Here is a 21235-nt window from a genome sequence, read left to right as displayed (position 1 = left end):
TTTACACAATTGATGTATGTATGGATTGTGATAAGAGTTGTGTGAGCCCCTAATAAAATGCTTAAAAAAAAAAAAAAAGAAAGAAAAGCTATCCAGATTGGAAAATACATAAAATTATGTCAACTTGCAGATGATATGATTCCCATATATACACAATCCTAAAGAGTCCACAAGAAAAGTTGCAGTGCTAACAGAGGAATTTAGCAAAGTTGTAGAAGTCAACAAACAAAAATCAATTTGACTTCTTTATACCAGTGAGAAATCTAAAAGGGAAATTGAGGAAACAATGCTATTTACAATAGCATCTACGAGAATAAAATACCTAGGAGTAAATCTAACCATGTGAAGGACTTACACAATGGGAGCTATGAAACACTGCTGCGAGAGATCAAAGGGGACTTAAACAGGTGGGAAGATAGGGGAGCAAAGCAATGAAGGGCCCGCCGAGGAATCCAAAAGTGCACTTTGGTGGCAGGCCTAGGCACCTCATTAGACTCAATCAGACAACGTTCATAAAGGTCAACAGAAAGTCCTGAAACTTTATAGGCTTTTAAATATATATATCTATACAAGATAGGCGGGATAAGTAATACCGAGGAGTAAGCAATTGGACCACTGGTTCCGGGGGGTCATGGGAGAGGGTGAAGTGGGGAAAAGGACGGGTGGGGGGTGGGCATGGGGTGTTGGGAGCCAACAAACCCAGGGACAAGGGAGCAACAAGTGATCTAAAATCAACAGCAAGGAGGGCATAGAATGCCTGGTGGGGTTTAATCAAGTGCATTGTAACTGAGAGGAATTACTGAGAGCCAAATGAAGGTCAAACATGATAGTGGGACAAGAGGAAAGTCAAAGGAAATAAGGAATTAGGCGGCAAAGGACATTTATACAGGTCTAAATACAGGTATGTATATATGTAAATATATATATAACGATGGGGACATAGGTCTATGTACATATATTTATGTGTTAAGGATTAAGGTAGCAGATGGACATTGAGCCTCATGCTCACCTTCCCAACCCGCTTGCTGAAGACAAAATGGGTGCATAAGCTAATGTGGTGAAGAAAGCGGATGGTGCCCAGCTACCAAAAGTTACAGCGTCTGGGGTCTTAAAGGCTTGAAGGTAAACAAGCAGCCATCTAGCTGAGAAGCAACAAAGCCCACATGGAAGGAGCACACCAGCCTGTGTGATCACAAGGTGTTGACAGGATCAGGCATCAGATGACACAAACAATCAATGTGAACAAGGGGGAATGGAGTGGAGACCCAAAGCCCATCTGTAGACAATGGGATATTCCCTCATGAAAGGGTCACAAGGAAGGGAACAAGCCATCCAGGGTGCAGTATAGCACCAACGAAACATACAACATTACTCTAGTTCTTTAATGTTCCTCCCCACCCCATCATGACCCCAGGTTTACCTTACAAATCTTATTAGACCAGAGAATGTACATTGGTACAGACAAGTGCTCTCAACACATGGAATCCAGGACAGATAAACCCCTCAGGAATAATAATGGGAGTAGTGATACCATGAGGGTAGGGGAAACTGATCGCAATGACGATGTAAAACACCCCCCCACACACACACACATTCAGGGATCAAACAACAGAAACATTGGAAGGGAGACAGCAGTTGGTGTAAATTATGAAAATAATAATAATTTATCAAGGGTTCATGAAGGTGGGAGGGTGTAGGAGGAAGGGAAAAAAATGAGCCGATACCAAGAGTTCAAGTAGAAAGAAAATGGTTTGGAAACGATGATGGCATCATATGTACAAATGTGCTTCACACAATGGATGTATGAATTGTGATAAGAGCTTAAAAGCTCCCAGTAAAATGATTTTTTTTTAATGAAAAGATGTCCCATGTTCCTGGTTTGGAAGCCGTAATATAGTTACGATGTCAATACTAACAATGCGATCTGTAGATGGAACAGTCTCAGTAGAAATCCCCACCGCCTTCTTCACATAAATAGAGCTGCATATAGATTGGCAACGGGCCAGGAGCAGCTGAATAAACGTTGGGAAAGAAGAACCAGGTAGGAGGGCTCGTACTTTCTAAATTTAAAACATACTACACAGCTACAACGGGATCCTGGGGAGGAACTGGTCTGAAAACTGCAAGGTCAGCAGTTTAAAGCCACCCGCTGCTGCTCTGAAGAAAGATGAGGGTTTCTGTTCCCCTAAAGATTTACAGCTTCAGGAGCCCAAAGAGGCAGCTCTGCCCTGCCCTTTACAGACACCATGAGTCAGAATTGACTGGATGGCAGTGGGTTTGGTTTGTGGATATGGCTACATTAACCCACACAACCGGGGTTCTAGATAACAATAGACACATAGCTGCATGCGATAGAACTGAGAGTCCAGAAACAAACCCACATATCTATGTTTAACCGATTTTTTTTTTTAACAAGATTGTTAAATTTATTCTATGGGGTAAGAGGGGTCTCTTCAGTAAATGGAACTGAGAAAACTGGATTTCCACAAAAATGAATGCCTCACACTACGCTTAAAATTAAAATGGATTAGGACTGAAAGGTGCACACTAAAGTCATGAAACATTTAGAAGACAAAGTAAATGCAACACTAACAAGTCTGTCTTTCGACAATGGATTATCTAATATAATAACAAAAATACTGTAAAAAAACAAATGAGACCTCACAAATACTTAAAAATTTAACTCATCAAAAGATTTTTTTTTAAGGTAAGGGTTAAGAAATTTGATGTTCAACAACATCCCAGGTAACAGAATCCAAATGTGTATGTAGGTGTGTGTATATACATATGTGTACACATGCGGGGGTACCCCCCATAAAACAGAATTGCACTGGGTGGAGCATAGCTTTTGTAGTATGCATTTTTCCCACTAGGGGAACATCCAGCAACTCCTTCTGAGTTAGTGCACCCAGTGGTGTTGCCTGGGAAGGTTCTCTCTGGTCACAGTGAATTTTTTTCTAAAACCAGTTACACTCGAAACTCATTTTTGTGATGGCTAATTTAAGAGAACAGTGTGGGGCTGTGAAATTTTGTTTCCTGCTCAGGGAAAAATGCCGCAGAAACTGTTGTGATGTCAGCTTACAAGGAGAGCTCTATGGGAAAAACTCAAGTGTACGAGTGGTTTTCTTATTTCAAAAAAGGTGAAATGTTGATTGATGACATTTTTGGATTTCCGTCAACTTCCTGAACAGACAAAAATATCAACTCATAGTGCATTTGGACTTCATTCCACCAGGTCAGGCTGTTAATCAAGCTTTCTGTTTAGAGGTTCTGAAAAGATTGCGTAACAATGCGTGACCAAAAAAGGCCTGATTGTGGCAGACGGGGGTTGGTTTTGCCACTATAACAATACACCTGTTCAGGCAGTCATCTCAGTACACCAGTTTTTGGCAAAAAACAGCATGCCTCTCTTGCTTTACACACCTTACTCACCTGATCTTACTCTGTGCGACTTATTTTTGTTTCAGCAAATGTAGAAGGGCATGAAAGGACAGCGATTTGATAGACATAGAAGAGGTGAAGAAAAAAATGGGGGAGGTGCCACCAGCCATTCAAATAGCTGAGTTTGAAAAATGTTTCCAAGAATGGAATCTTAGATTTGACAAATGTATTGAGTGTAATGGAGAGAGAGTATTTTGAAGGTGATATGGTTGTTTTGTAAAAAAAAATTAAATCCATAGCTTTGAAAAAAAAATTCCAGTTTTTTGGGTAGCCCGCTGTGTGTGTGTGTGTGTGTATCACCACGATCAAGTGGAATCCACATCAGGCATGCAAAGATAGCTCAGTATTAGAAAAGCAATCAATGTTGTCCACCACATAAACAAACGAAAAACAAGAACCACAGAGCATATCACTCCATGCAGGAAATGCATTTGACGGTATTCCAACACGCCTTCCTGGTAAAAGAACAGTGAACAAAAAAGGAATCAAAGGGGAATTTCTCAACCTAATAAGGGCCTCTGTAAAATACTGGAGCCAATGGGGAACAACCAAACCATGTCCCTGTGAACGGGGACCAAACAAGGATGTCCCTGTCCCCACTCTTAGTCAACACTGTGCTGGAGGCCTTAGCCAGGTTAATCAGACTACAAGAAGTAAAATAAACACAGTTAGACAAAAAGACGTGCAATGCTTCCAATATGCAGATGATATGACTTTACATGTTGAAAACCCCAAAGACTCCACCACAATGAAGGGAGAAAAAGAAGAAAGTGTTCTAAAATGGGTTTGGTAATGATGATACAGCTCATCTTAGTGCGACTGAACTGCTGATTGTATGCTATGTGTTTCATGTGCCAATAAAACTATTTTAAAGAAAGAGAAAAATAAATAAATAAAAAGATAAACAATTAAAAAAAAAAAAACGCCAAAGACTCAACATACCGTATATACTCGAGTATAAGCCACGTTTTTCAGCACATTTTTAATGCAGTTTTTATGGTAAAATTAGGTGGCTTGGCTGGTATTCGGGTCAGCTTATACTCAAGTATATACGGTAATATTGGCAGAAACAATCAAAAGATTTGGCAACATGGCGGGATAACAGATTGACACAAAAAAGTCTATTGGATTCCTATATATTAATGAAGATAATTCTGAAAAAGACACCAAGGAAATAATACCATCTACAAAAGCCACACAAAAGATAAAATACTTAGGAACACACCTAACCAGAGAAACAAAAGACTCAGATAAAAAACCTACAGATCGCTACTACAAGACATCAAAGAGACCTAACATCATGAAAATGTCAATACTACCCAAAGCCATCTAGAAGTACAACCAAATTCTGATCCAGAGCCCAACTCTATTCTTTGAAGAAACAGAAAAACTAATTACTAGTTTTATGTGGAAAGATTCAGGATAAACAGTGAACTTCTTAAGAACAACATAGCAGGAGGCCTCTCACTGCAAAACCTCAAAACATAGCCACAGTTGTCAAAACAGTCTGCTTCTGACATAATGAGAGGTGCACAGACCAGTGAAATGTAATAGAAAACCCAGAAATAAACTCATCTGTCTAAGGACAACTGATCTTTGACAAAGGGCAAAAATAAATAAGAAAGAGATACTTTTTAAACAAAAAAGTAGGCAGAGGACAAGAACAGACAGTTCACCTAAATTGACCCTGAAATGGCTGGCAAGCACACGAAAAATGCTCAAGATAAGTTGCCTTCCAGGAAATGCAAATCAACAATGAGATATCACACTGACAATGAGAGCCCAATTAAAAAAAAAACACCCAGAAAACAGAAAATACTGGAACTGGTGGGTCTGTAAATATGTACCACCACTGTGGACAGTGATATAGTGCTACCTAAAATAATGCAAAAGAAGCCCTGGTGGCCTAGTGGTTACACATTGGGCTGTGAGCATCAAGGTCAGCAGTTTGAAACCACTAGCAGCTCTGCAGGAGAAAGCCCCAGCTTTCTACTCCCATTAAGAGTGAAAATCTCAGAAACCCACAGGGTAGTTCTAGTCTGTCCTATAGGGTCACTATGAGTCAGCATTGAATGAACAAACAACCTAGGATGGAAATCACACTTGATCACGTACTATTTCTGCTGGGAATTAACCCTAACGAACTAAGAGTCATAGAAGAAACAGATGTATGCACTCCCACATTCATCAGAGCACGGATCACAATAGCAAGGAGTTGGAAAGGACCCCAAAGCCCATCTACAGAAGACTGGATAAAGAACCTTTGGTGTATGTACACACATCGGAATACTATGCATCACTAAAAACAATGACAAAATCATGAAGCACCTCGTTATATGGCTGGAGACCTGAAGAACACTATGCTGAGGGGTTAGTCAATCACAAAAGGACGAATATTGAATGAGACCACAACTGTTAGGGTAAACACCACGTCAAGGACTTGCGTACCAAAGGGACAGCCTATGGAGGTTCCCACGGGAGGGAGAGCAACGATGAGAAAATGAAGGCAAGGACTAGAAGGCTGACAAGTACGGACAGTCCAAAGGAGGATGGGGCCCATCAGAAGGGAAAGAGAACTCAGGGGAGGGAGACCGGGATAGAACATGGGGTGGTGTCGATGAGAGGTTTGAACTCTTGAATACAGAGTTGAGAGAAAGATGAAAAAACTAAAAACATACATAAATACTGGTGTACTTGGTAAACTGCTCAACCTCTGGAAAATTGTACACAGACAGATGCATATACCATTTTCCTATTTCAATGAGTTTAAACTCCCACAAAGACCACCTCTGGGCCCAAACTAAGATCAAATGAAAGTTAGGCAATTGGCCCAGAAGAGACAATTGGGGTGGGGGTGGGTAGTTTCTGAGGGAAGATGTTTTTCAGGGGGAGATTTTGAGGGTAAGGAGTAGGAAAGCCACTGTTTTGGGGTTCAGATGGACTTTAAGATAGTGGTTTGGGACCAGAAGTGAAGGGGTCCAGGGACCAGAAAGACAAGAATGTTCTTTCCAAATGCCTAGAAATAAGCATCAGATAGTGCGTCAGGAAGGTGAGTATCAGAGAGTGCCAGGTTATTAGAATAATGTGTCCTTGTGTTAAGGGAGGCCTTCAGGAGACACCCAAAGTCCATCTGCTATCTTAATACTTAACATATAAATATATGTACATTGGCCTCTATACCTTTCATTATAAATTAATATATTTACATATATACATGCCTATAGCTGAAGACAAGGTGGGTGCATGAGCAAATGTGAAGAAAGCAGATGGTGCCTGGCTATCAAAAGATATAGCATATGGGGTCCTAAAGGCTTGAAGATAAACAAGCAGCCATCTAGCAAGGAAGCAAATAAGCCCACATGGGAGAAGCACACCAGCCTGTGTGATCATGAGGTGTTGATGGGAGCAGGTATCAGATATCAAAAGATCCAAAACAAACAATTATATCGATGTGAAAGAGGGGGGTTGGAGTGGAGACCCAAAGCCATCTGTAAAGGATTGGATATCCCCCCACAGAGGGATTACAAGGAAGGGATGATTCAACCAGGGTGCATGCAGTATAGCACCCACAAAACACACATCATTCTTCTAGTTCCTGAAAGCTCCCTCCCCCACAGCCCCCACCATGACCCAGTTCTTCCTTACAAATCTGGCTAGACCAGAGTACACACATTGGTACAGATAAGAGCTCTCTACACATGGAATTCAGGACAGATAAAACCCTCAGAAACAGTAGTGGGAGTACTGATATCTTGAGGATAGGGGAATGTTGGGGGTGGGGTGGGGCAGAAGGGGGAGAAAGGGGGGACCATCACAAGGTTGGATATATAACTCCCCCGGGGAGGTATGAATAACAGAAAGGTGGGTGAAGGGAGACAACGGACATGAAATAATAACAATATATAATTCATCAAGGTTTCATGGGAGGGTGGGGGAGGAGGGGAAAAAAAGAGGAGCTTATACCAAGGGCTCAAGTAGAAAGAAATTGTTGTGGAAATGTTGATGGCAATGTATGTACAAGTGTGCTTAATTTGTAAGAGTCCCCCCAATAAAATGATTAATTAAATATATATATATATATATATATATATAAATTTTTTTTTAAAGGAAAAGAATGTTTTGAAAATGATGATGGCAAAAATTATACAAATGTGCTTGACACAATGGATGGATGGATTGTGATAAGAGCTATATGAGCCCCAATAAAATGATGAAAAAGAAATAAGCGTGTGAGGCTGCACCCTGAGAGATGGTAGGGTAATGATCATTGTTGGGAAACCCAGAAGGGAGAGATACAGAGAAGAGGTAGGAGGGAGTGGACAACATGTCTGGGCTGGCATTAGACAGTCCTAGGATCAGCTTCACCACACCACTCAAGTTGTTGAGAAGGCTAATTAGTTACCGTAGATACTTGAGGATTAGCCGACCCGAATATCAGGCGGGGCACCTAATTTTACCACAAAAACTGCATTAAAAATGTGCTGGAAAACTCGGCTTATACACGAGTATATACATTAGTTGGTGGTTTGAATCCCACTGACTGCATGCACCTGGGGGACCTGTTTCCGTAACAATTCAAACTCCCTGCCATGGAGTCGATGCTGACTCAGAGTCCCCGTACAGGACAGAGCGGAACTGGCCCTGTGAGTTTCTGAGACTGTGACTCCTGATGGGAACAGAAAGCCTCATCTTTCCTCCTCGGACCGGCTGGTGGTTCTGAACTGCTGACCTGATGTGCTTAGCAGCCCACTGCATAACCACTACATCACCAGGCAGACGCAGCATGAAAACCTGCAGAACGCAGTTCTACTCTGTACCACGTGGGGTCTCCAGGAGTTGAAACTGATCTGATGGCAACGGGTTGGGTTTGGGGAGGTTGGGTGAGCGTTCACTTAGCTAACAGGGGCCCTCAGTGAGTGCTGCACTTTGCATGTGAGGATCTGGAGAACTACAACAACCGTGCTTACCGAGAACGCCAACGGAGGCGATGGGCTTTGCCGATGCACTTTTCCAGGATGCTCCAGAGGGAGTTGACCACTTGCTGACCATCCTCTCAGCCAGGAAAGCATATTGAAGGGCTCTTGCTTGCCCAGACTTCTGAAGGTACACAAACAACTCCTCCTCCTTTTTGATGCCCACCTCGTACGGGTAAGACGCGGCGACCTGGACCGCCTGGACACAGGTCTCGGGAGAAAGGCGCCCAGGGTACTGCTTGCGTACCCTCAGCAGTGCTTCCCTGAAAATGGCGTCCATGTTGGGCAAGCTCTGGACAGGCCGGCTGTAGAGCCTACGGGGGCCCAGAGATTGACCTGGAAGGAATAAGAAAGGGAATCAGGTCTTCATACAGGGGGAATATGAATCTATAAGAACAATAACCTGTTCAGATTCAAAGTAGAAAATCTGATACCGTGCATCAAGATAGTCAACGTAACGACAATCTCAAACTCTCTGACATCTTTACCATGTAGTCCTTATAAGACAGACGTGAATAGATTCAAAGTAAGTTTACGTTACCTAACTCAGCCAGAACAGTGGTATTTTTGTTTTATTTCAAGGGCAAGGGAGTTTTAAAATACATTAAACATTAATCTGTCCATGAATTTATGGAAAACGGTTCCAGGTTAACAATATTCTAGAAGGAAAGCAATCTTAACCTCATTCCCAATAGCAACAAGGAAAAGAAGCCGCAGTGTTAGTACACAGGCAGTCTCGTTTGCCAATGGACAAGAACCGCGACGACGCAGAAACAAGCCTGTACACTTAGGGTCAACTGCCTTTCCACACAGGTGGCGGGACCTGAGTGCGGGCAAGAAGGGTCTTTTCAGTAAATGGACAGCTGACTAATATGCACACACAAAAAGATGAACTTCGTTCCATACATACCCTGTTTCCCTGAAAATAAGACAGTGTCTTATATCAATTTTTGCTCCCAAAGATGTGCTCAGTCTTATTTTCAGGGGATGTCTTATTTTTCCATGAAGAAGAACAAAGTACACATTTATTGTGTATTGTTTTATTAAAAGAGACCTCACACTTCCTGTCTGCTCTGGCTGCGCTGCGGCCAACAGTGAGCTGCACAGCAGTGCCCACTGCTACAGTCCAGTCACGGTAGCTTCGGGGGGCCTAATTTTTGGGGCAGTCTTATTTTCGGGGGCGGGTGCCTTATATTTCAGTGAGAGGCAAAACTGTAAATAGGTCTTATTTTCGGAGGATGTCTTACTTTCAGGGAAACAGGGTAGCACCACACAAGGATCCCTGGTGGTGTAGTGGGCTGTTAAACGCAAGGCTGTTAACCGCAAGGTCAGTAGTTCAAAATCACCAGCTGCTCCTCAGGAGAAAGATAAAGCTTTCTATTCCCATCAAGGGCCACAGTCCCAGAAACCCACGGGGCAGTACTATCCTGCCTTGTCGGGTCATGATGAGTCAGGATTGACTGAAGTTTGGTTGATAGCAACACACACATATAATTAACTCACAATGGATCATAAATCTAAATTTTAAACTAAAAACTTCTACCTGGAGGCTTCCTCACCCCACACTATCATGACCCCAATCCTGCCTTTCACTTCAGGGTAGGCCGGAACATGTGCACAGGCACAGATAAAAGCTCAGCACACACAGAATCCAGGTCAGATGAACCCCTCAGGGACAGAATGGGAGCAGCGATCCCAGGAGGGTGTGGGGACAGTGGGGAGAGGAAAGGGGGGGTTGCATGAAGGAAGGGAGACAGTGGTTAGTGTAAGATATGAAAATTAAAAATAATTTATCATTTTTCAAGGGGTCACGAGGATGGGAGTGGGGGAGGGAGGGTAAAAAGAGAAGCTGATACCAAGGGCTCAAAAATAATGTAAATGTTTAGAAAGTAATGATGGCAACATATGTACATATATGCTTGATATAATTGATGTATGAATTGTTATAAGAGCTGTAAGAGCCCTCAATAAAATGATCTTTTAAAAAAACCAACAGAACAAAAAATCATATGAATGGGGGGAGTGCGGGATTGGGACCCAATGCCTATCTGTGGACAACTGGACATCCCTTGCAGAGGGGCAGTGGGGAGGAGATGAGTCACTCAGGGTGCAGTGTAGCAACGATGAAACACACAACTTTCCTCCAGTTCTTAAACGCTTCCTCCCTCCCCCGGACTATCATGATCCCAATTCTACCTTACAGACCTGGTTAGACCAGAGGATATACACTGGTACAGACAGGAACTGGAAACACAGGGAATCCAGGACAGATGATCCTCTCAGGACCAGTATTGAGAGTGGTGATACAGGGAGGGAGGAGGGTAGGAAGGGTAGAAAGGGGGAATCGATTACAAGGATCTACATATAACCTCTTCCCTGGGGGATGGACAACAGAAAAGTGGGTGAAGGGAGACATCAGGCAGTGTAAGATATGATAAAATAATAATTTATAAATTATCGAGGGTTTATGAAGAAGAGGGGAGTGGGGAGGGAAAAAAAAGACAAGAAAAATGAGGCACTGATTCCAAGAGCCCAAGCAGAAGGCAAATGTTTTGAGAGTGATGAGGGCAACGAATGTACAAGTGTGCTTTACACAATTGACGTATGTATGGACTGTGGTAAGAGTTGAATGAGCCCCAATAAAATGATTAAAAACAACAAAAGAACTAAAAACTTCTAGAAGAACATGAGTAAATAAAAAATTTTTTTTCATTAGGTATTCTTATATGAGTCCTAAAAAAAACAAGAAAAAAGGTCATAAATTGGATGTTATCAAAATTGAAAACTTCTGTACATCACAGGATACCACTATGAAAAAAAGCAAAAAAGCTGTCGACTGGCTGAAAATGTTTGTGTGGTAGCCAGCAGCCTCATCCACCGAGAGATGGTGGCGCCCTAACACCCAATGCCCACCTGAGAGGTGGGACAAAGCCTAAAGACCCGGGAGAGGAAGGTTTTCCGGCATTATCTGGTTGGCCTCCGCCTCACCTGTAGAAGCAGGAACCCTTTTCTGGCTTGCTGAGGCCTTCCAACGGAACAGAGCTGCAGCATGAAAACTCAACACGGAGGGCTGCGACCCGGAGCCAGGGAGTGCAGCGGGCTCTTACACGACCAGGGGGTGCTGACCCTACCTGGAAGTGCTGGTGACACGGTGGTTAAGGGTTCTGCTGTGAACAGAAAGGCAAGTCGTTCACATCACCAGCCTCTCCTTACAAGAAAAACGTGCAGTCTGCTTCCGAAAAGATCGGCAGCTTAGAAACATGGTGGGACAGTTGTACTCTGTCCTGCAGTATCACGATGAGTTGGGACCGACGTGATGGTCATGGGTTTTAAAAACGAACAAACAAGCTCACTGTCATCTAGTCGATTCTGACTCATAGCACCTCTGGTGGCGAAATGGGTACGAGTTGGGCAGCATATCACAAGGTCACCAGTTCGAAACCACCCACCGCTCCAAAGGAGAAAGATGAGGCTTATTAAGATATATTCTGCAGGCCTCACTCATGACTCTCTGACCCAACAGGTCTAGGGAGGGCCTGAGAATGTGTATCTCCATCAAGTTCCTGGGAGAAAGATGAAGCTTTCTACTCCTGTAAAGAATGATAGTCTCAAAAACCCAAAGGGACCGTTTTACTCTGTCTTCTGGGGTCACTGTGAGTCAGAATTGACTTGGTGGCAGCGAGAACAATGGGTTTTAGTTTGGTTTAATCCTACCGTAAACCTGAGATATTGAATTCTGCTGATGACCTCAATGAGAAGGAAACAGATTCTCCTTTATAGCCTCCTCCAAATAATACAGCAGCTAAAAACCCGGGATTAAGTCCGACAAAATTCACACCAGACTTCTGACCTATGACACTGTAAGATAATACATTTTTTGGTATTTAAACTGCTAAATCTATGGTAGCTTGTTAGTGTAGCAATAAAGAACTAATATGATTTGCAAATCAAATATCTTATAAAGAACTTGTATCCAGGATATATAAAGTGTATCATATACCTCTTAAGATGAATATGAAAAAGATAACCCAGTTACCTTGAGTAGGTATGTTACGTAATTTCGTGTCAACTTGAATATATATAAATGTGTAGGGGTGGTATTCAACCTGTCAATCAGGTCACAGCCTGATGGTACCTTCTTGTGGGTGTGGCTTTCTCCCAAAGAGGACCCTGGGAACCTCTGCACCCCCACCCTCCACTCTCTCTGCCTGCACCTTCCTGATGGCCGACCATGATGACTGCCATTGGATCCACAGGGCTCTGCACCCACCAATCTGTGACCTTCCTGCATTCTGCATCACTGCTGTGACTGTGGGACTCTGAAGAGGGACTTAGGGACTTGAGTTGGACTGGGCTGGGATGTTTTCTTGATAAACAACTACTCCTCGATATAAAGCTCTTTCTTTCACAAATGAGTATCTGAGTGTCTCTGGCTTTGTTTCCCCAGTCAGCCCGGCCTAACACAAGGTATTTCACCAAAGAGGATATGCAAACAGCTAAAATGATGCTCAAAACCATTAGTCAGAAGGCAAATTAAAAGTAAAGCACAACACATGGAGGAGATAACTTCTAAGTAATACGCTATGATTCCCAAGTTTACCAAAGACTCTGGGTTTGGTCCTGTTCACTGTCCTATTGTCTCAGGTGCTCACTCCGTGGAAGTCAGCTGTTAGGGTAAGAACTATCCTGAAGAGAGGCTTCTATGACAAATAAAACTGACGAAGACCTCTGGCCAACAGCCAGGGAGGGACGAAGGCTCTATGTCCAACAGCCCGTACAGAACCACATCCCACTAACACAACACTTGAGTGAGCTTGGGACCCTAGACTCCTCCCCAGTCAAGCTTTGGAAGCCACAGTCCCTGCTGACCCCTTAGTCACAGCCTAAATCAGAGCCTCTATTGAAGCCATTCCCGATTCACAGAAACTGTAAGGGAAGAAATGTTTGATTTGTAAGCTCTGAAGTTTGGGGATCGTTTGTTATGCAGCTATGGAGCATCCACACACACCCACTCCTTCTTTCTCACTGTCATCGCCCTATGGGTTTCCAAGACTGTAACTCATTCTGGAAGTAGAAAGCCCCACCTTTCTCCCATGCAGCAGCTGGTGGTTTTGAACTGCTGGCTTTGTGGTTGGCAGTCCAACTATGCCATCAGGGCACCTTTCAAAAATATTAGGCTAAATGAAAGAAGCGAGATGCAAAAGACTGCATTCTGGATGATCGTATTCATATTTAATGTCCAGAAGAAAGCAAGTCTACAGAGGCAGAACGATCAATGGTTGCCAGGGGCCGGGGTCAAGAGCTGGGGATGACGACAAATAAGCATGAGGCCGTTTGGTGGGGAACTGGACATGTGCCAACGAGGAACCGCGGAGACGGTGGCACAGCTACGTAAGGTAACTGAAACCTCGGTAAAGCTGCTGAAAAACCAACCGAATATCTGGCAATGAGTCCTTCAAAATAGTTACAAGTCTTTGAAGAGGATTACTGTAGAGTTTTATTGGCCAGCATGAAACATAAAATAAAAACGTAATAGATACCCCGTATTCCCAGATGTAATAACTCCATAGTTTAACAGTATACATACTGTGTATGCTACATGTATGTATGTATGTTGCATGTACTGAGAAAGAGAGAAGCAAGAGAGTGACCCTTGGTTGGAACCATGATTAAGTACTCGGCTGCTACCTGGGGAAGGCCAGAGGAGACAAAACCTGCTCTCTCAGCAAGGTTACCCCCCAGGAAACTGGCGGGGGGGGGGGGGGTCTCCTCTGCTTTACAGGGTCGCTGTGAATCAGAGGAGACTCCAGGGCACACAACAACATATACTTGTATATGGACACACTCGGAAATGTACCAGGATCCCTGATGGCAGCGTGGTGTAAGCACTTGCTTGCTAACCAAAGATGGGCACTTGGAACCCACCACCGCTCCTTGGAAGCAAAATCTCAGTCTGTTTCTGCAAAGACTGTCAGTCTTAGAAATCCGATGGAGCAGGTCTACTGGGCCCCCAAGAAGTCACCTGGAGTCAAAATCAACCTGCTGGCAGAGGGGTTGGGCGATGGAGAGGAGGATTCAGAGTTCATGGGGAAATTTCCTCATCTTTAAATTCCATTTCTCCATGAGCTGTTGGAAGGCTCCTCATACATGTCCTTGTAGTTGCTATCAAGTGGATTTCGACTCGTACTGACCCTGCGATGGCAGAGAACGGCTCTGCAGGGTTTCCCAGGCGGGGCCCTTTCAGGAGTGGACCCCAGGACTGTCTTCTGAGGCACCCCAAGGTGAGTTCACACCAACCACCTTTTTTGGAGACTGTCCCTCCCACATTCTCTTTTACCCCAATTCATTATTTTTCCCCCTGAGGCATAAGAATATTCAAGTTTTGACAAAAATAAATGAATCATGCTCCCGGAGGAAGAGACGTAGGTGATTATTTTTGCCTCCTTCCTCCTGCTGCATGCTGACAGGAGGAGAGTTATTCAGCCTAGAATAAAGAGAGCCTCAAGATGGGATTCACAGAAATGGTTTCCTCAGACATCAAAGATGCTCTGTTCTCTGACCCCGCCCAGCGGGAAGCGGTGTCTCTCACAGAAGGACACAGAAGGACACCCTTCCCCAGGCTGCAGGGAGGTCACCGCGGAGCTCCATGTGGACACGCGTGCTCAGGCCGCCTCCGGAAGGCGTTTGTTCCTCGGAAGCATGTTGGTACAGATGTCCACAGAGGTGAAAAGACATCACAGGGAGCAACATCTAAGACCGCGTTCTTCTTTTCTTTTTAAGGCCAGAAAATAAAAATGAATAGACATGCAAAGTGAGCCATCTTTGGGCAGAGTTAAAATCGCAAAAAATGGCTAGCACAGCCCAGAGACAGGAGCGGGGCTCATGAGAGGGACCAACAAGAGAAGTGGGTTCCCACGTGGAGGCCCCCACTTGGGTGCCCCGTGGGCCTGTTGGGTCTCCTGCAGGGGAAGGTAGGCAGAGAGCACTCGGACTCCTAGTCTCAGAATAACTTTCAGCTCCGTGCCAGAAATGTGCACACGGCGACCAAGAGCTCTTACTTAGCTCGGGAACAGGCAGGTGGCTGGTTACAGGCGAGTGCAAACCACGATCCTGACACAGGCGCCTCCCCTCCCCAATTGGGGCAAAGCAGTGGGCTCAAGCTACTGCACTGCAGTCCTTGGCGAGGCTTCCTAGAACAAGAACATTAAGATGCATGAAGGTAATTACCTTCCACGGTCAGCTCTCCAGGACACATGGGAAGTTTGTACAGGAGTTTACAGCCGCTTCCCAAATCACAAGGAGCCCAGGTGGTGTAGTGGGTTAAGCATTGGGCTGCTAACCACAAGGTCAGCAGTTGGACTCCCCAGGGGCCTCTGAGGGAGAAAGACGAGGCTTCCAGCTCCCTTCAAGAGCAACAGCTTCAGAAACCCAAAGGGGCAGTTGCACGCTGTCCGCTAGGGTCACAACGAGTCAGAATTGATTTCATGAAGGCGATTTTTTGGAGGGGCCCGTCTCCCCCAAAGTAAGACATCCCCCCAAGATAAGACCCACTTACAGTTTTGCCTCTCGCTGAAAATAAGACCTCCCCCAAAGTAAGGCCCCCTGAAGCTACCGTAACTCTGGACTCTGGACCGTAGCGGTGGGCACCGCCGCTCAGCTCACTGTTGGCCGCAGCGCAGCCGGAGCAGACAGGAAGTGTGAGGTCTCCTTTAATAAAACAATAAACAATAAATGTGTACCATATTCTTCTTCATGGAAAAATAAGGCATCCCCTGAAAATAAGACCTAATTTTGGGGAGCAAAAATTAATATAAGACACTGTCTTATTTTCGGGGAAACAGGGTAGGTACATTTTAATCTCCTTCACTCCTCTCCACCTAGACCTGGTGCCCCAACAACTGATAACTAAAACGCATACCTCGTTTTATGGTGCTGTTTGACGGCTCCTCACTGTGCTTCTTAACAAATGGGGGTTTTCTGGCCACCCCGCAGGGAGTTAAGTCTACGGGCACCATTTTTTGAGCAGCAGGGGCTCACTTTGTGTCTCTATGGCCCATTTCGGTCATACTTAACCCAACTCCACACTTTTTCACAGTGCTATTTGCACACTTACTTGCAAGGCTTCCTAGAACAAGAGCATTAAGATGCATGAAGGTAATTACCTTCCACAGTCAACTCTCCAAGACACGTGTGCAGACTGCAAAGGAATTTATAGCTGCTTCCCAATTCATGAGGAGCCCCGGGGGCGGAGACATCTCTTTTAGATGCACCAGGAAGCAGAAGTTGTTTACGACTTACTTTATGGGCATATTTGCTTCCTTGTGGTGGCCTGGATCAGAACCCACAATGTCTCTGAGGGCTCTCTTCCTTCCCTGCTTTCCCGTTGGACGTGGAAACGCAATGTTGTTGGACAGGCCAACCCCACAGACAACCACACAACGTGCTGCCTGGCTGTCCACACAACCGCTGGCACGTTCAAGTCCCTTCATTGTAGCCACTCTGCCAAGCCATCTCACTCAGGGGCTCCCTCGCCCTCTATTTTGTGACCCAAAAGGTTTCTGCTGGCTGATTTTGGGGTAGTAGATCTCCAGGCCTTTCTTCCTAAGTCTTCCTTAGACCGGAAGCTCTGCTGAAACCAAGCCACGATGGATGGCCCTACTGGTAGTTTAAATATTTGTGGCTTTTCAAATAGTTCAACTTCCAGCACCACCCAAACCAAGCTAAACCTACTGCCATCGGATCAGTTCTGGCTCATGGTGACCCTACAGGACAATGTAGAACTGCCCTTGTGGGTTTCCACGACTATCACTCTTTACGGGGTAGAGAGCCTCATCTTTCCCCCAGGGAGCAGCTGGTGGTTTCGAACTGCCAACCTTGCGGCTAGCAGGCCAATGAGTAAGCCACTACACCACCAGGCCTGCCATAGCAGCATGCAAACTGCCACAGTGTGACACTGGCAGATGGATAACTGGTTCCAAACTGCTAATAAAACTAATAGTGACCACCTTCCCTTCCACCTTTCCACCGGATGTGGAACCTATGTCAGAAACTCCAACCTCAGAGCAATTGAGTTGATTCCAATTCGAAAGGACCCTAAAGAACAGAGTAGATCGGCTCCTGTGAGTTTCCAAGACTGTAACTCTCTACAGGATTAGAAAGCCCTGTCTTTCTCCCACGGAGCAGCTGGTGGTTTTGAACTGCCAACCTTGCCCAGCGTGTAATCACTAAGCCACCAGAGTTCTTTGGAAGCTACCCTGTTTCCCCGAAAGTAAGGCATCCCCCGAAAATAAGGCCTCCCAGAAAATAAGGTCCCCCGAAGCTACCGTAACTCTGGACTCTGGACCGTAGCGGCGGGCACCACCATGCAGCTCACTGTTGGCCTCAGCGCAGCCGGGGCAGACAGGAAGTGCGAGGTCTCTTTTAATAAAACAATAAATGTGTACCGTATTCTTCTTCATGGAAAAATAAGACATCCCCTGAAAATAAGACCTAGCGCATCTTTGGGAGCAAAAATTAATATAAGACACTGTCTTATTTTGGGGGAAACAGGGTATCTGAATGTTCTGAATCATCTCCTTTTGTTACTTTTTAACCAAAAAGGCATCAGTAAAAAGTGAGGGAAGTTGGGAACAGGATGGATTTCTGAAATATTTTTATAAGGACAAGGGAATCAATAAAAATTATGTCTTCTTTTCATGAGACATATTCACATACCATAAAATCCACCACTATACACTGTGCGGTTCAGTGGCTTGTAGTATATTCAGAAGGTTGCACAACCAGACATGTATGTTTTTGAGCTCTATCTTTCACAACTGGTTTCCTACGACCTGTAATGCTACAGGCAGTGTTTGTATGCCAAGGTCAAAAAGTCAAAACTAGGAGAAGTTCCACTTCTTACCCTTGTTCTCTGTCTATCAGTGGTTCTCAAACAGCGAACCCTGGAATGGCCACAGTGCCTGGGAATCAGTACTCCCCAGACTGCAAACTCACTGCCATGAGTCAAGTCCAGCTCAGAGCAACCCTCCAGGGCGGAGCAGAGGGCCTCGAGGGTTTGCAAGCCGGGGATTTTATGGATGTAGAAATGCTCATCTCCCCAGGGAGCCTGGTGTGTTGATGTTAGGTGCCATCGAGTCAGCCCCGACCCAGTCACCCTGTGCACAATGGCACAGGACACTGCCCGGCCGGGCCATCCTCATCATTGTTCTTGAGCCTCAGCCCATGGATGCCGCCACTGTGAAAAGCCATCTCCCTGAGGGCGTTCCCTCCTTGGCTGCCCCTCCACTTGACCAAACACGCTGTCCTTCTCCAGGGACTGGGCTCTCCTGACAAGATGTCCCAAGTATGGAAGACGAAGTCTTGCCATCCCAGCCTCTAAGGAGCTCTCCTGCCTTGCTTCTTCCAACAGAGACCTGTTTGTCCTTTTAGAAGTGCCTGGTACGTTCAGTATTCTTCTCCAGCACCACGACTCAAATGCATTGATTCTTCTATGGTCCTCCTTAGTCGGTGTCTAACTTTCACATGCATAGGAGGCCATGCAGAAGAACATGGCTTGGGTCAGGCATACCTTAGTCCTCAGAGTAGCATCCTTGCTTTTGGATACTCTAAAGAGGTCTTGTGCAGCAAGTAGATTTACCTAATGTAACAGTTTTTGGTCTCTTGGACTGCTGCTTCCATGAGCATTGGTCATGGATTCAAGACAAAATCCTTGACAACTTCAAACTTTTCTGTTTATCATGATGTATTGTTCTACTTGTGAAGACTATGATTTTCTGGACGCTGAGTTGTAATTCATTCTGAAAGGCTACAATCCTTGATCTCCATCAGCAAGTGCTTCAAGTCTTCCTCACTTTCAGCAAGCAAGGTGGCATATTGTACGTTGTTAATAAACCTTCCTCCAATCCTGATACCACATTCTTCTTCACATCATCCAGCTCCTGTGATAATTAATTCAACATACAGATTGAGTAAGCATGGTGAGAGGATATCACCCTGCTGCGCACCTTTCCTGATTTTAAATCATGCCGTGTGCCCTTGTTCTGTTCACACAACTGCCTCTTGATTCAGGTACAAGTTCCTCATGAGCACAGTGAAGTGTTCTGGAATCCCCATTCTTCTCAAGGTTGTCCACAGTCCATTACGGACCACACAGTCAGATGCCTGGGCATCGTCAATAAAACATCTTTCTGGTATTCTCTGCTTTTAGCCAAGATCCATCTAACCTCAGAATGATATCCCTCATTCCGCATCCTCTTCTGAATCTGTCCTGAATCTCTGGCAGTTCCCTGTCAATTACTGCTGCAACCATAGTTTGGTCATCTTAAGCAGAATTTTACTTGCATTTAATATCCATGATATTGTTGCATAGTAACAGAGCATTCTGTTGGGTCACCTCTCTCTAGAATGGGTATAAATATGAATTTCTTCCAGTTGGCCAAGTAGCTGTCTTCTAAATTTCCTGGCATAGATGAGTGAATGCTTCCAGTGCTTCTTCAGCCTATTGAAACATTTCAATAAATTCTTGTTTTGAGCTAATGCGTTCAGTGCAGTTTGCACATCTTCCCTCGGCACCAGTGGTTCTTCCTCGCATGCTTCCCCATGAATTGGTGGGTTGTCGACCAGTTCTTTTTTGGTGCAGGGACTGTGCACTTCTTCTTTGGATGTTTCCTGCATCATTCGATATTTTGCCCATAGAATCTTTCAAGATTGCAACTCGAGGCTTGAATTTTTCTTGAGTTCCTTTGGTTTCGAATATGCTGAGCATGTTCTTCCCTTTTGATTTTCAAGTTCTAGGTCTTTACACTTTTCTGTAGATTCTTTGGCTTTGTCCTCTCAAACTGTCCTTTGAGATTTTCTCTTCAGCTCTTTGACTTCATCCTTTCTTCCATTTGCTTTAACTAGTCTACTATTAAGAGCAGGTTTCAGAGACTCTTCCAACATCCCCTTGGGTCATTTCTTTGTCTTTTTAATGACCTTTTGCTTTTTTCGTGAATGATGGTCTTTATGTCCTCCCATAGCTCATCAGGTATTCTGTTGTTAGTGGTCAATGCATCAAATCTGTTTTTGAGATGTTCTCAAAATTCAGGTGGGATAGATTCAAGGCCATTTTTTAGCTCTTGTAGACTTGTTTGTAGTCTTCACCTTTATCCTGAACTTAAATGTGAGCAATTGATGGCTCCACAGTCGGCCCCTCACCTGGTTTCAGTGATACTGAGCTTCTCCATTGTGTGTTCCCACAAAAGCAGGCAGTTTGATCTCTGTGTGTTCCACCTAGGGAAGTCCACGTGTACAGTCCCGTTGTGTTGTTGAAAAGAAGTATTTTCTAGGAACAACTTGTTGGTTTTGCAAAAGTCTATCATGCAATCTCCAGCTTCATTTCTATCACCAAATCCGTATTTCCCCAACGACTGTTCCTTCCTCTTTGTTTCCAACTTTCCCATTCCAATCACCAATAATGATCAATGCCTCTTGATTGCATTTTGATCAAGTTCTCGGTGAAGTCACTGCTAAAATTCTTCAAATTTCTTCATCACTAGCTTTTGTGGTTGGTGCGTAAGTTTGAATCATAGTTGTATTGGTTGGATTTCCTTGAAGGCAGACAGATATAATCATATACAGCCTTGTACTTCATGATGGATTTACCAAGATCCTTTCAGACTCTTTAATGCTTCCTTTCCCTCCATCCCCACCCCCCACGACCATGACCCCAATTCTGCCTTACAAATTCAGCTAAACCAGACACGTACACGGGTACAATAAGAGCTGGAAACACAGGGAATCCAGGACAGATAAACCCCTCAGGACCAATAATGAGAGTAGCC

General features: G+C 44.5%; 1 protein-coding gene across 1 annotated transcript in view; it reads right to left on the bottom strand.

Moving 5' to 3' along the window:
- Positions 1–21235, bottom strand: part of EHHADH (enoyl-CoA hydratase and 3-hydroxyacyl CoA dehydrogenase) — a 48135-nt gene that overhangs the window by 5796 nt on the left and 21104 nt on the right. The window contains exon 6 of the mRNA XM_004713426.2: positions 8409–8750. Within this exon, the coding sequence (XP_004713483.1) occupies positions 8409–8750 (342 nt within the window). The remainder of the gene's footprint in view (positions 1–8408; positions 8751–21235) is intronic.

This window comes from Echinops telfairi, unplaced genomic scaffold (assembly GCF_000313985.2).
Source record: "Echinops telfairi isolate 266 unplaced genomic scaffold, ASM31398v2 ScPeMD7_7407;HRSCAF=8445, whole genome shotgun sequence".
Taxonomy (NCBI): domain Eukaryota; kingdom Metazoa; phylum Chordata; class Mammalia; order Afrosoricida; family Tenrecidae; genus Echinops; species Echinops telfairi.
The sequence above is the reverse complement of the archived record's forward strand: the minus strand, read 5'-3'. Positions and strand labels throughout refer to the sequence as shown.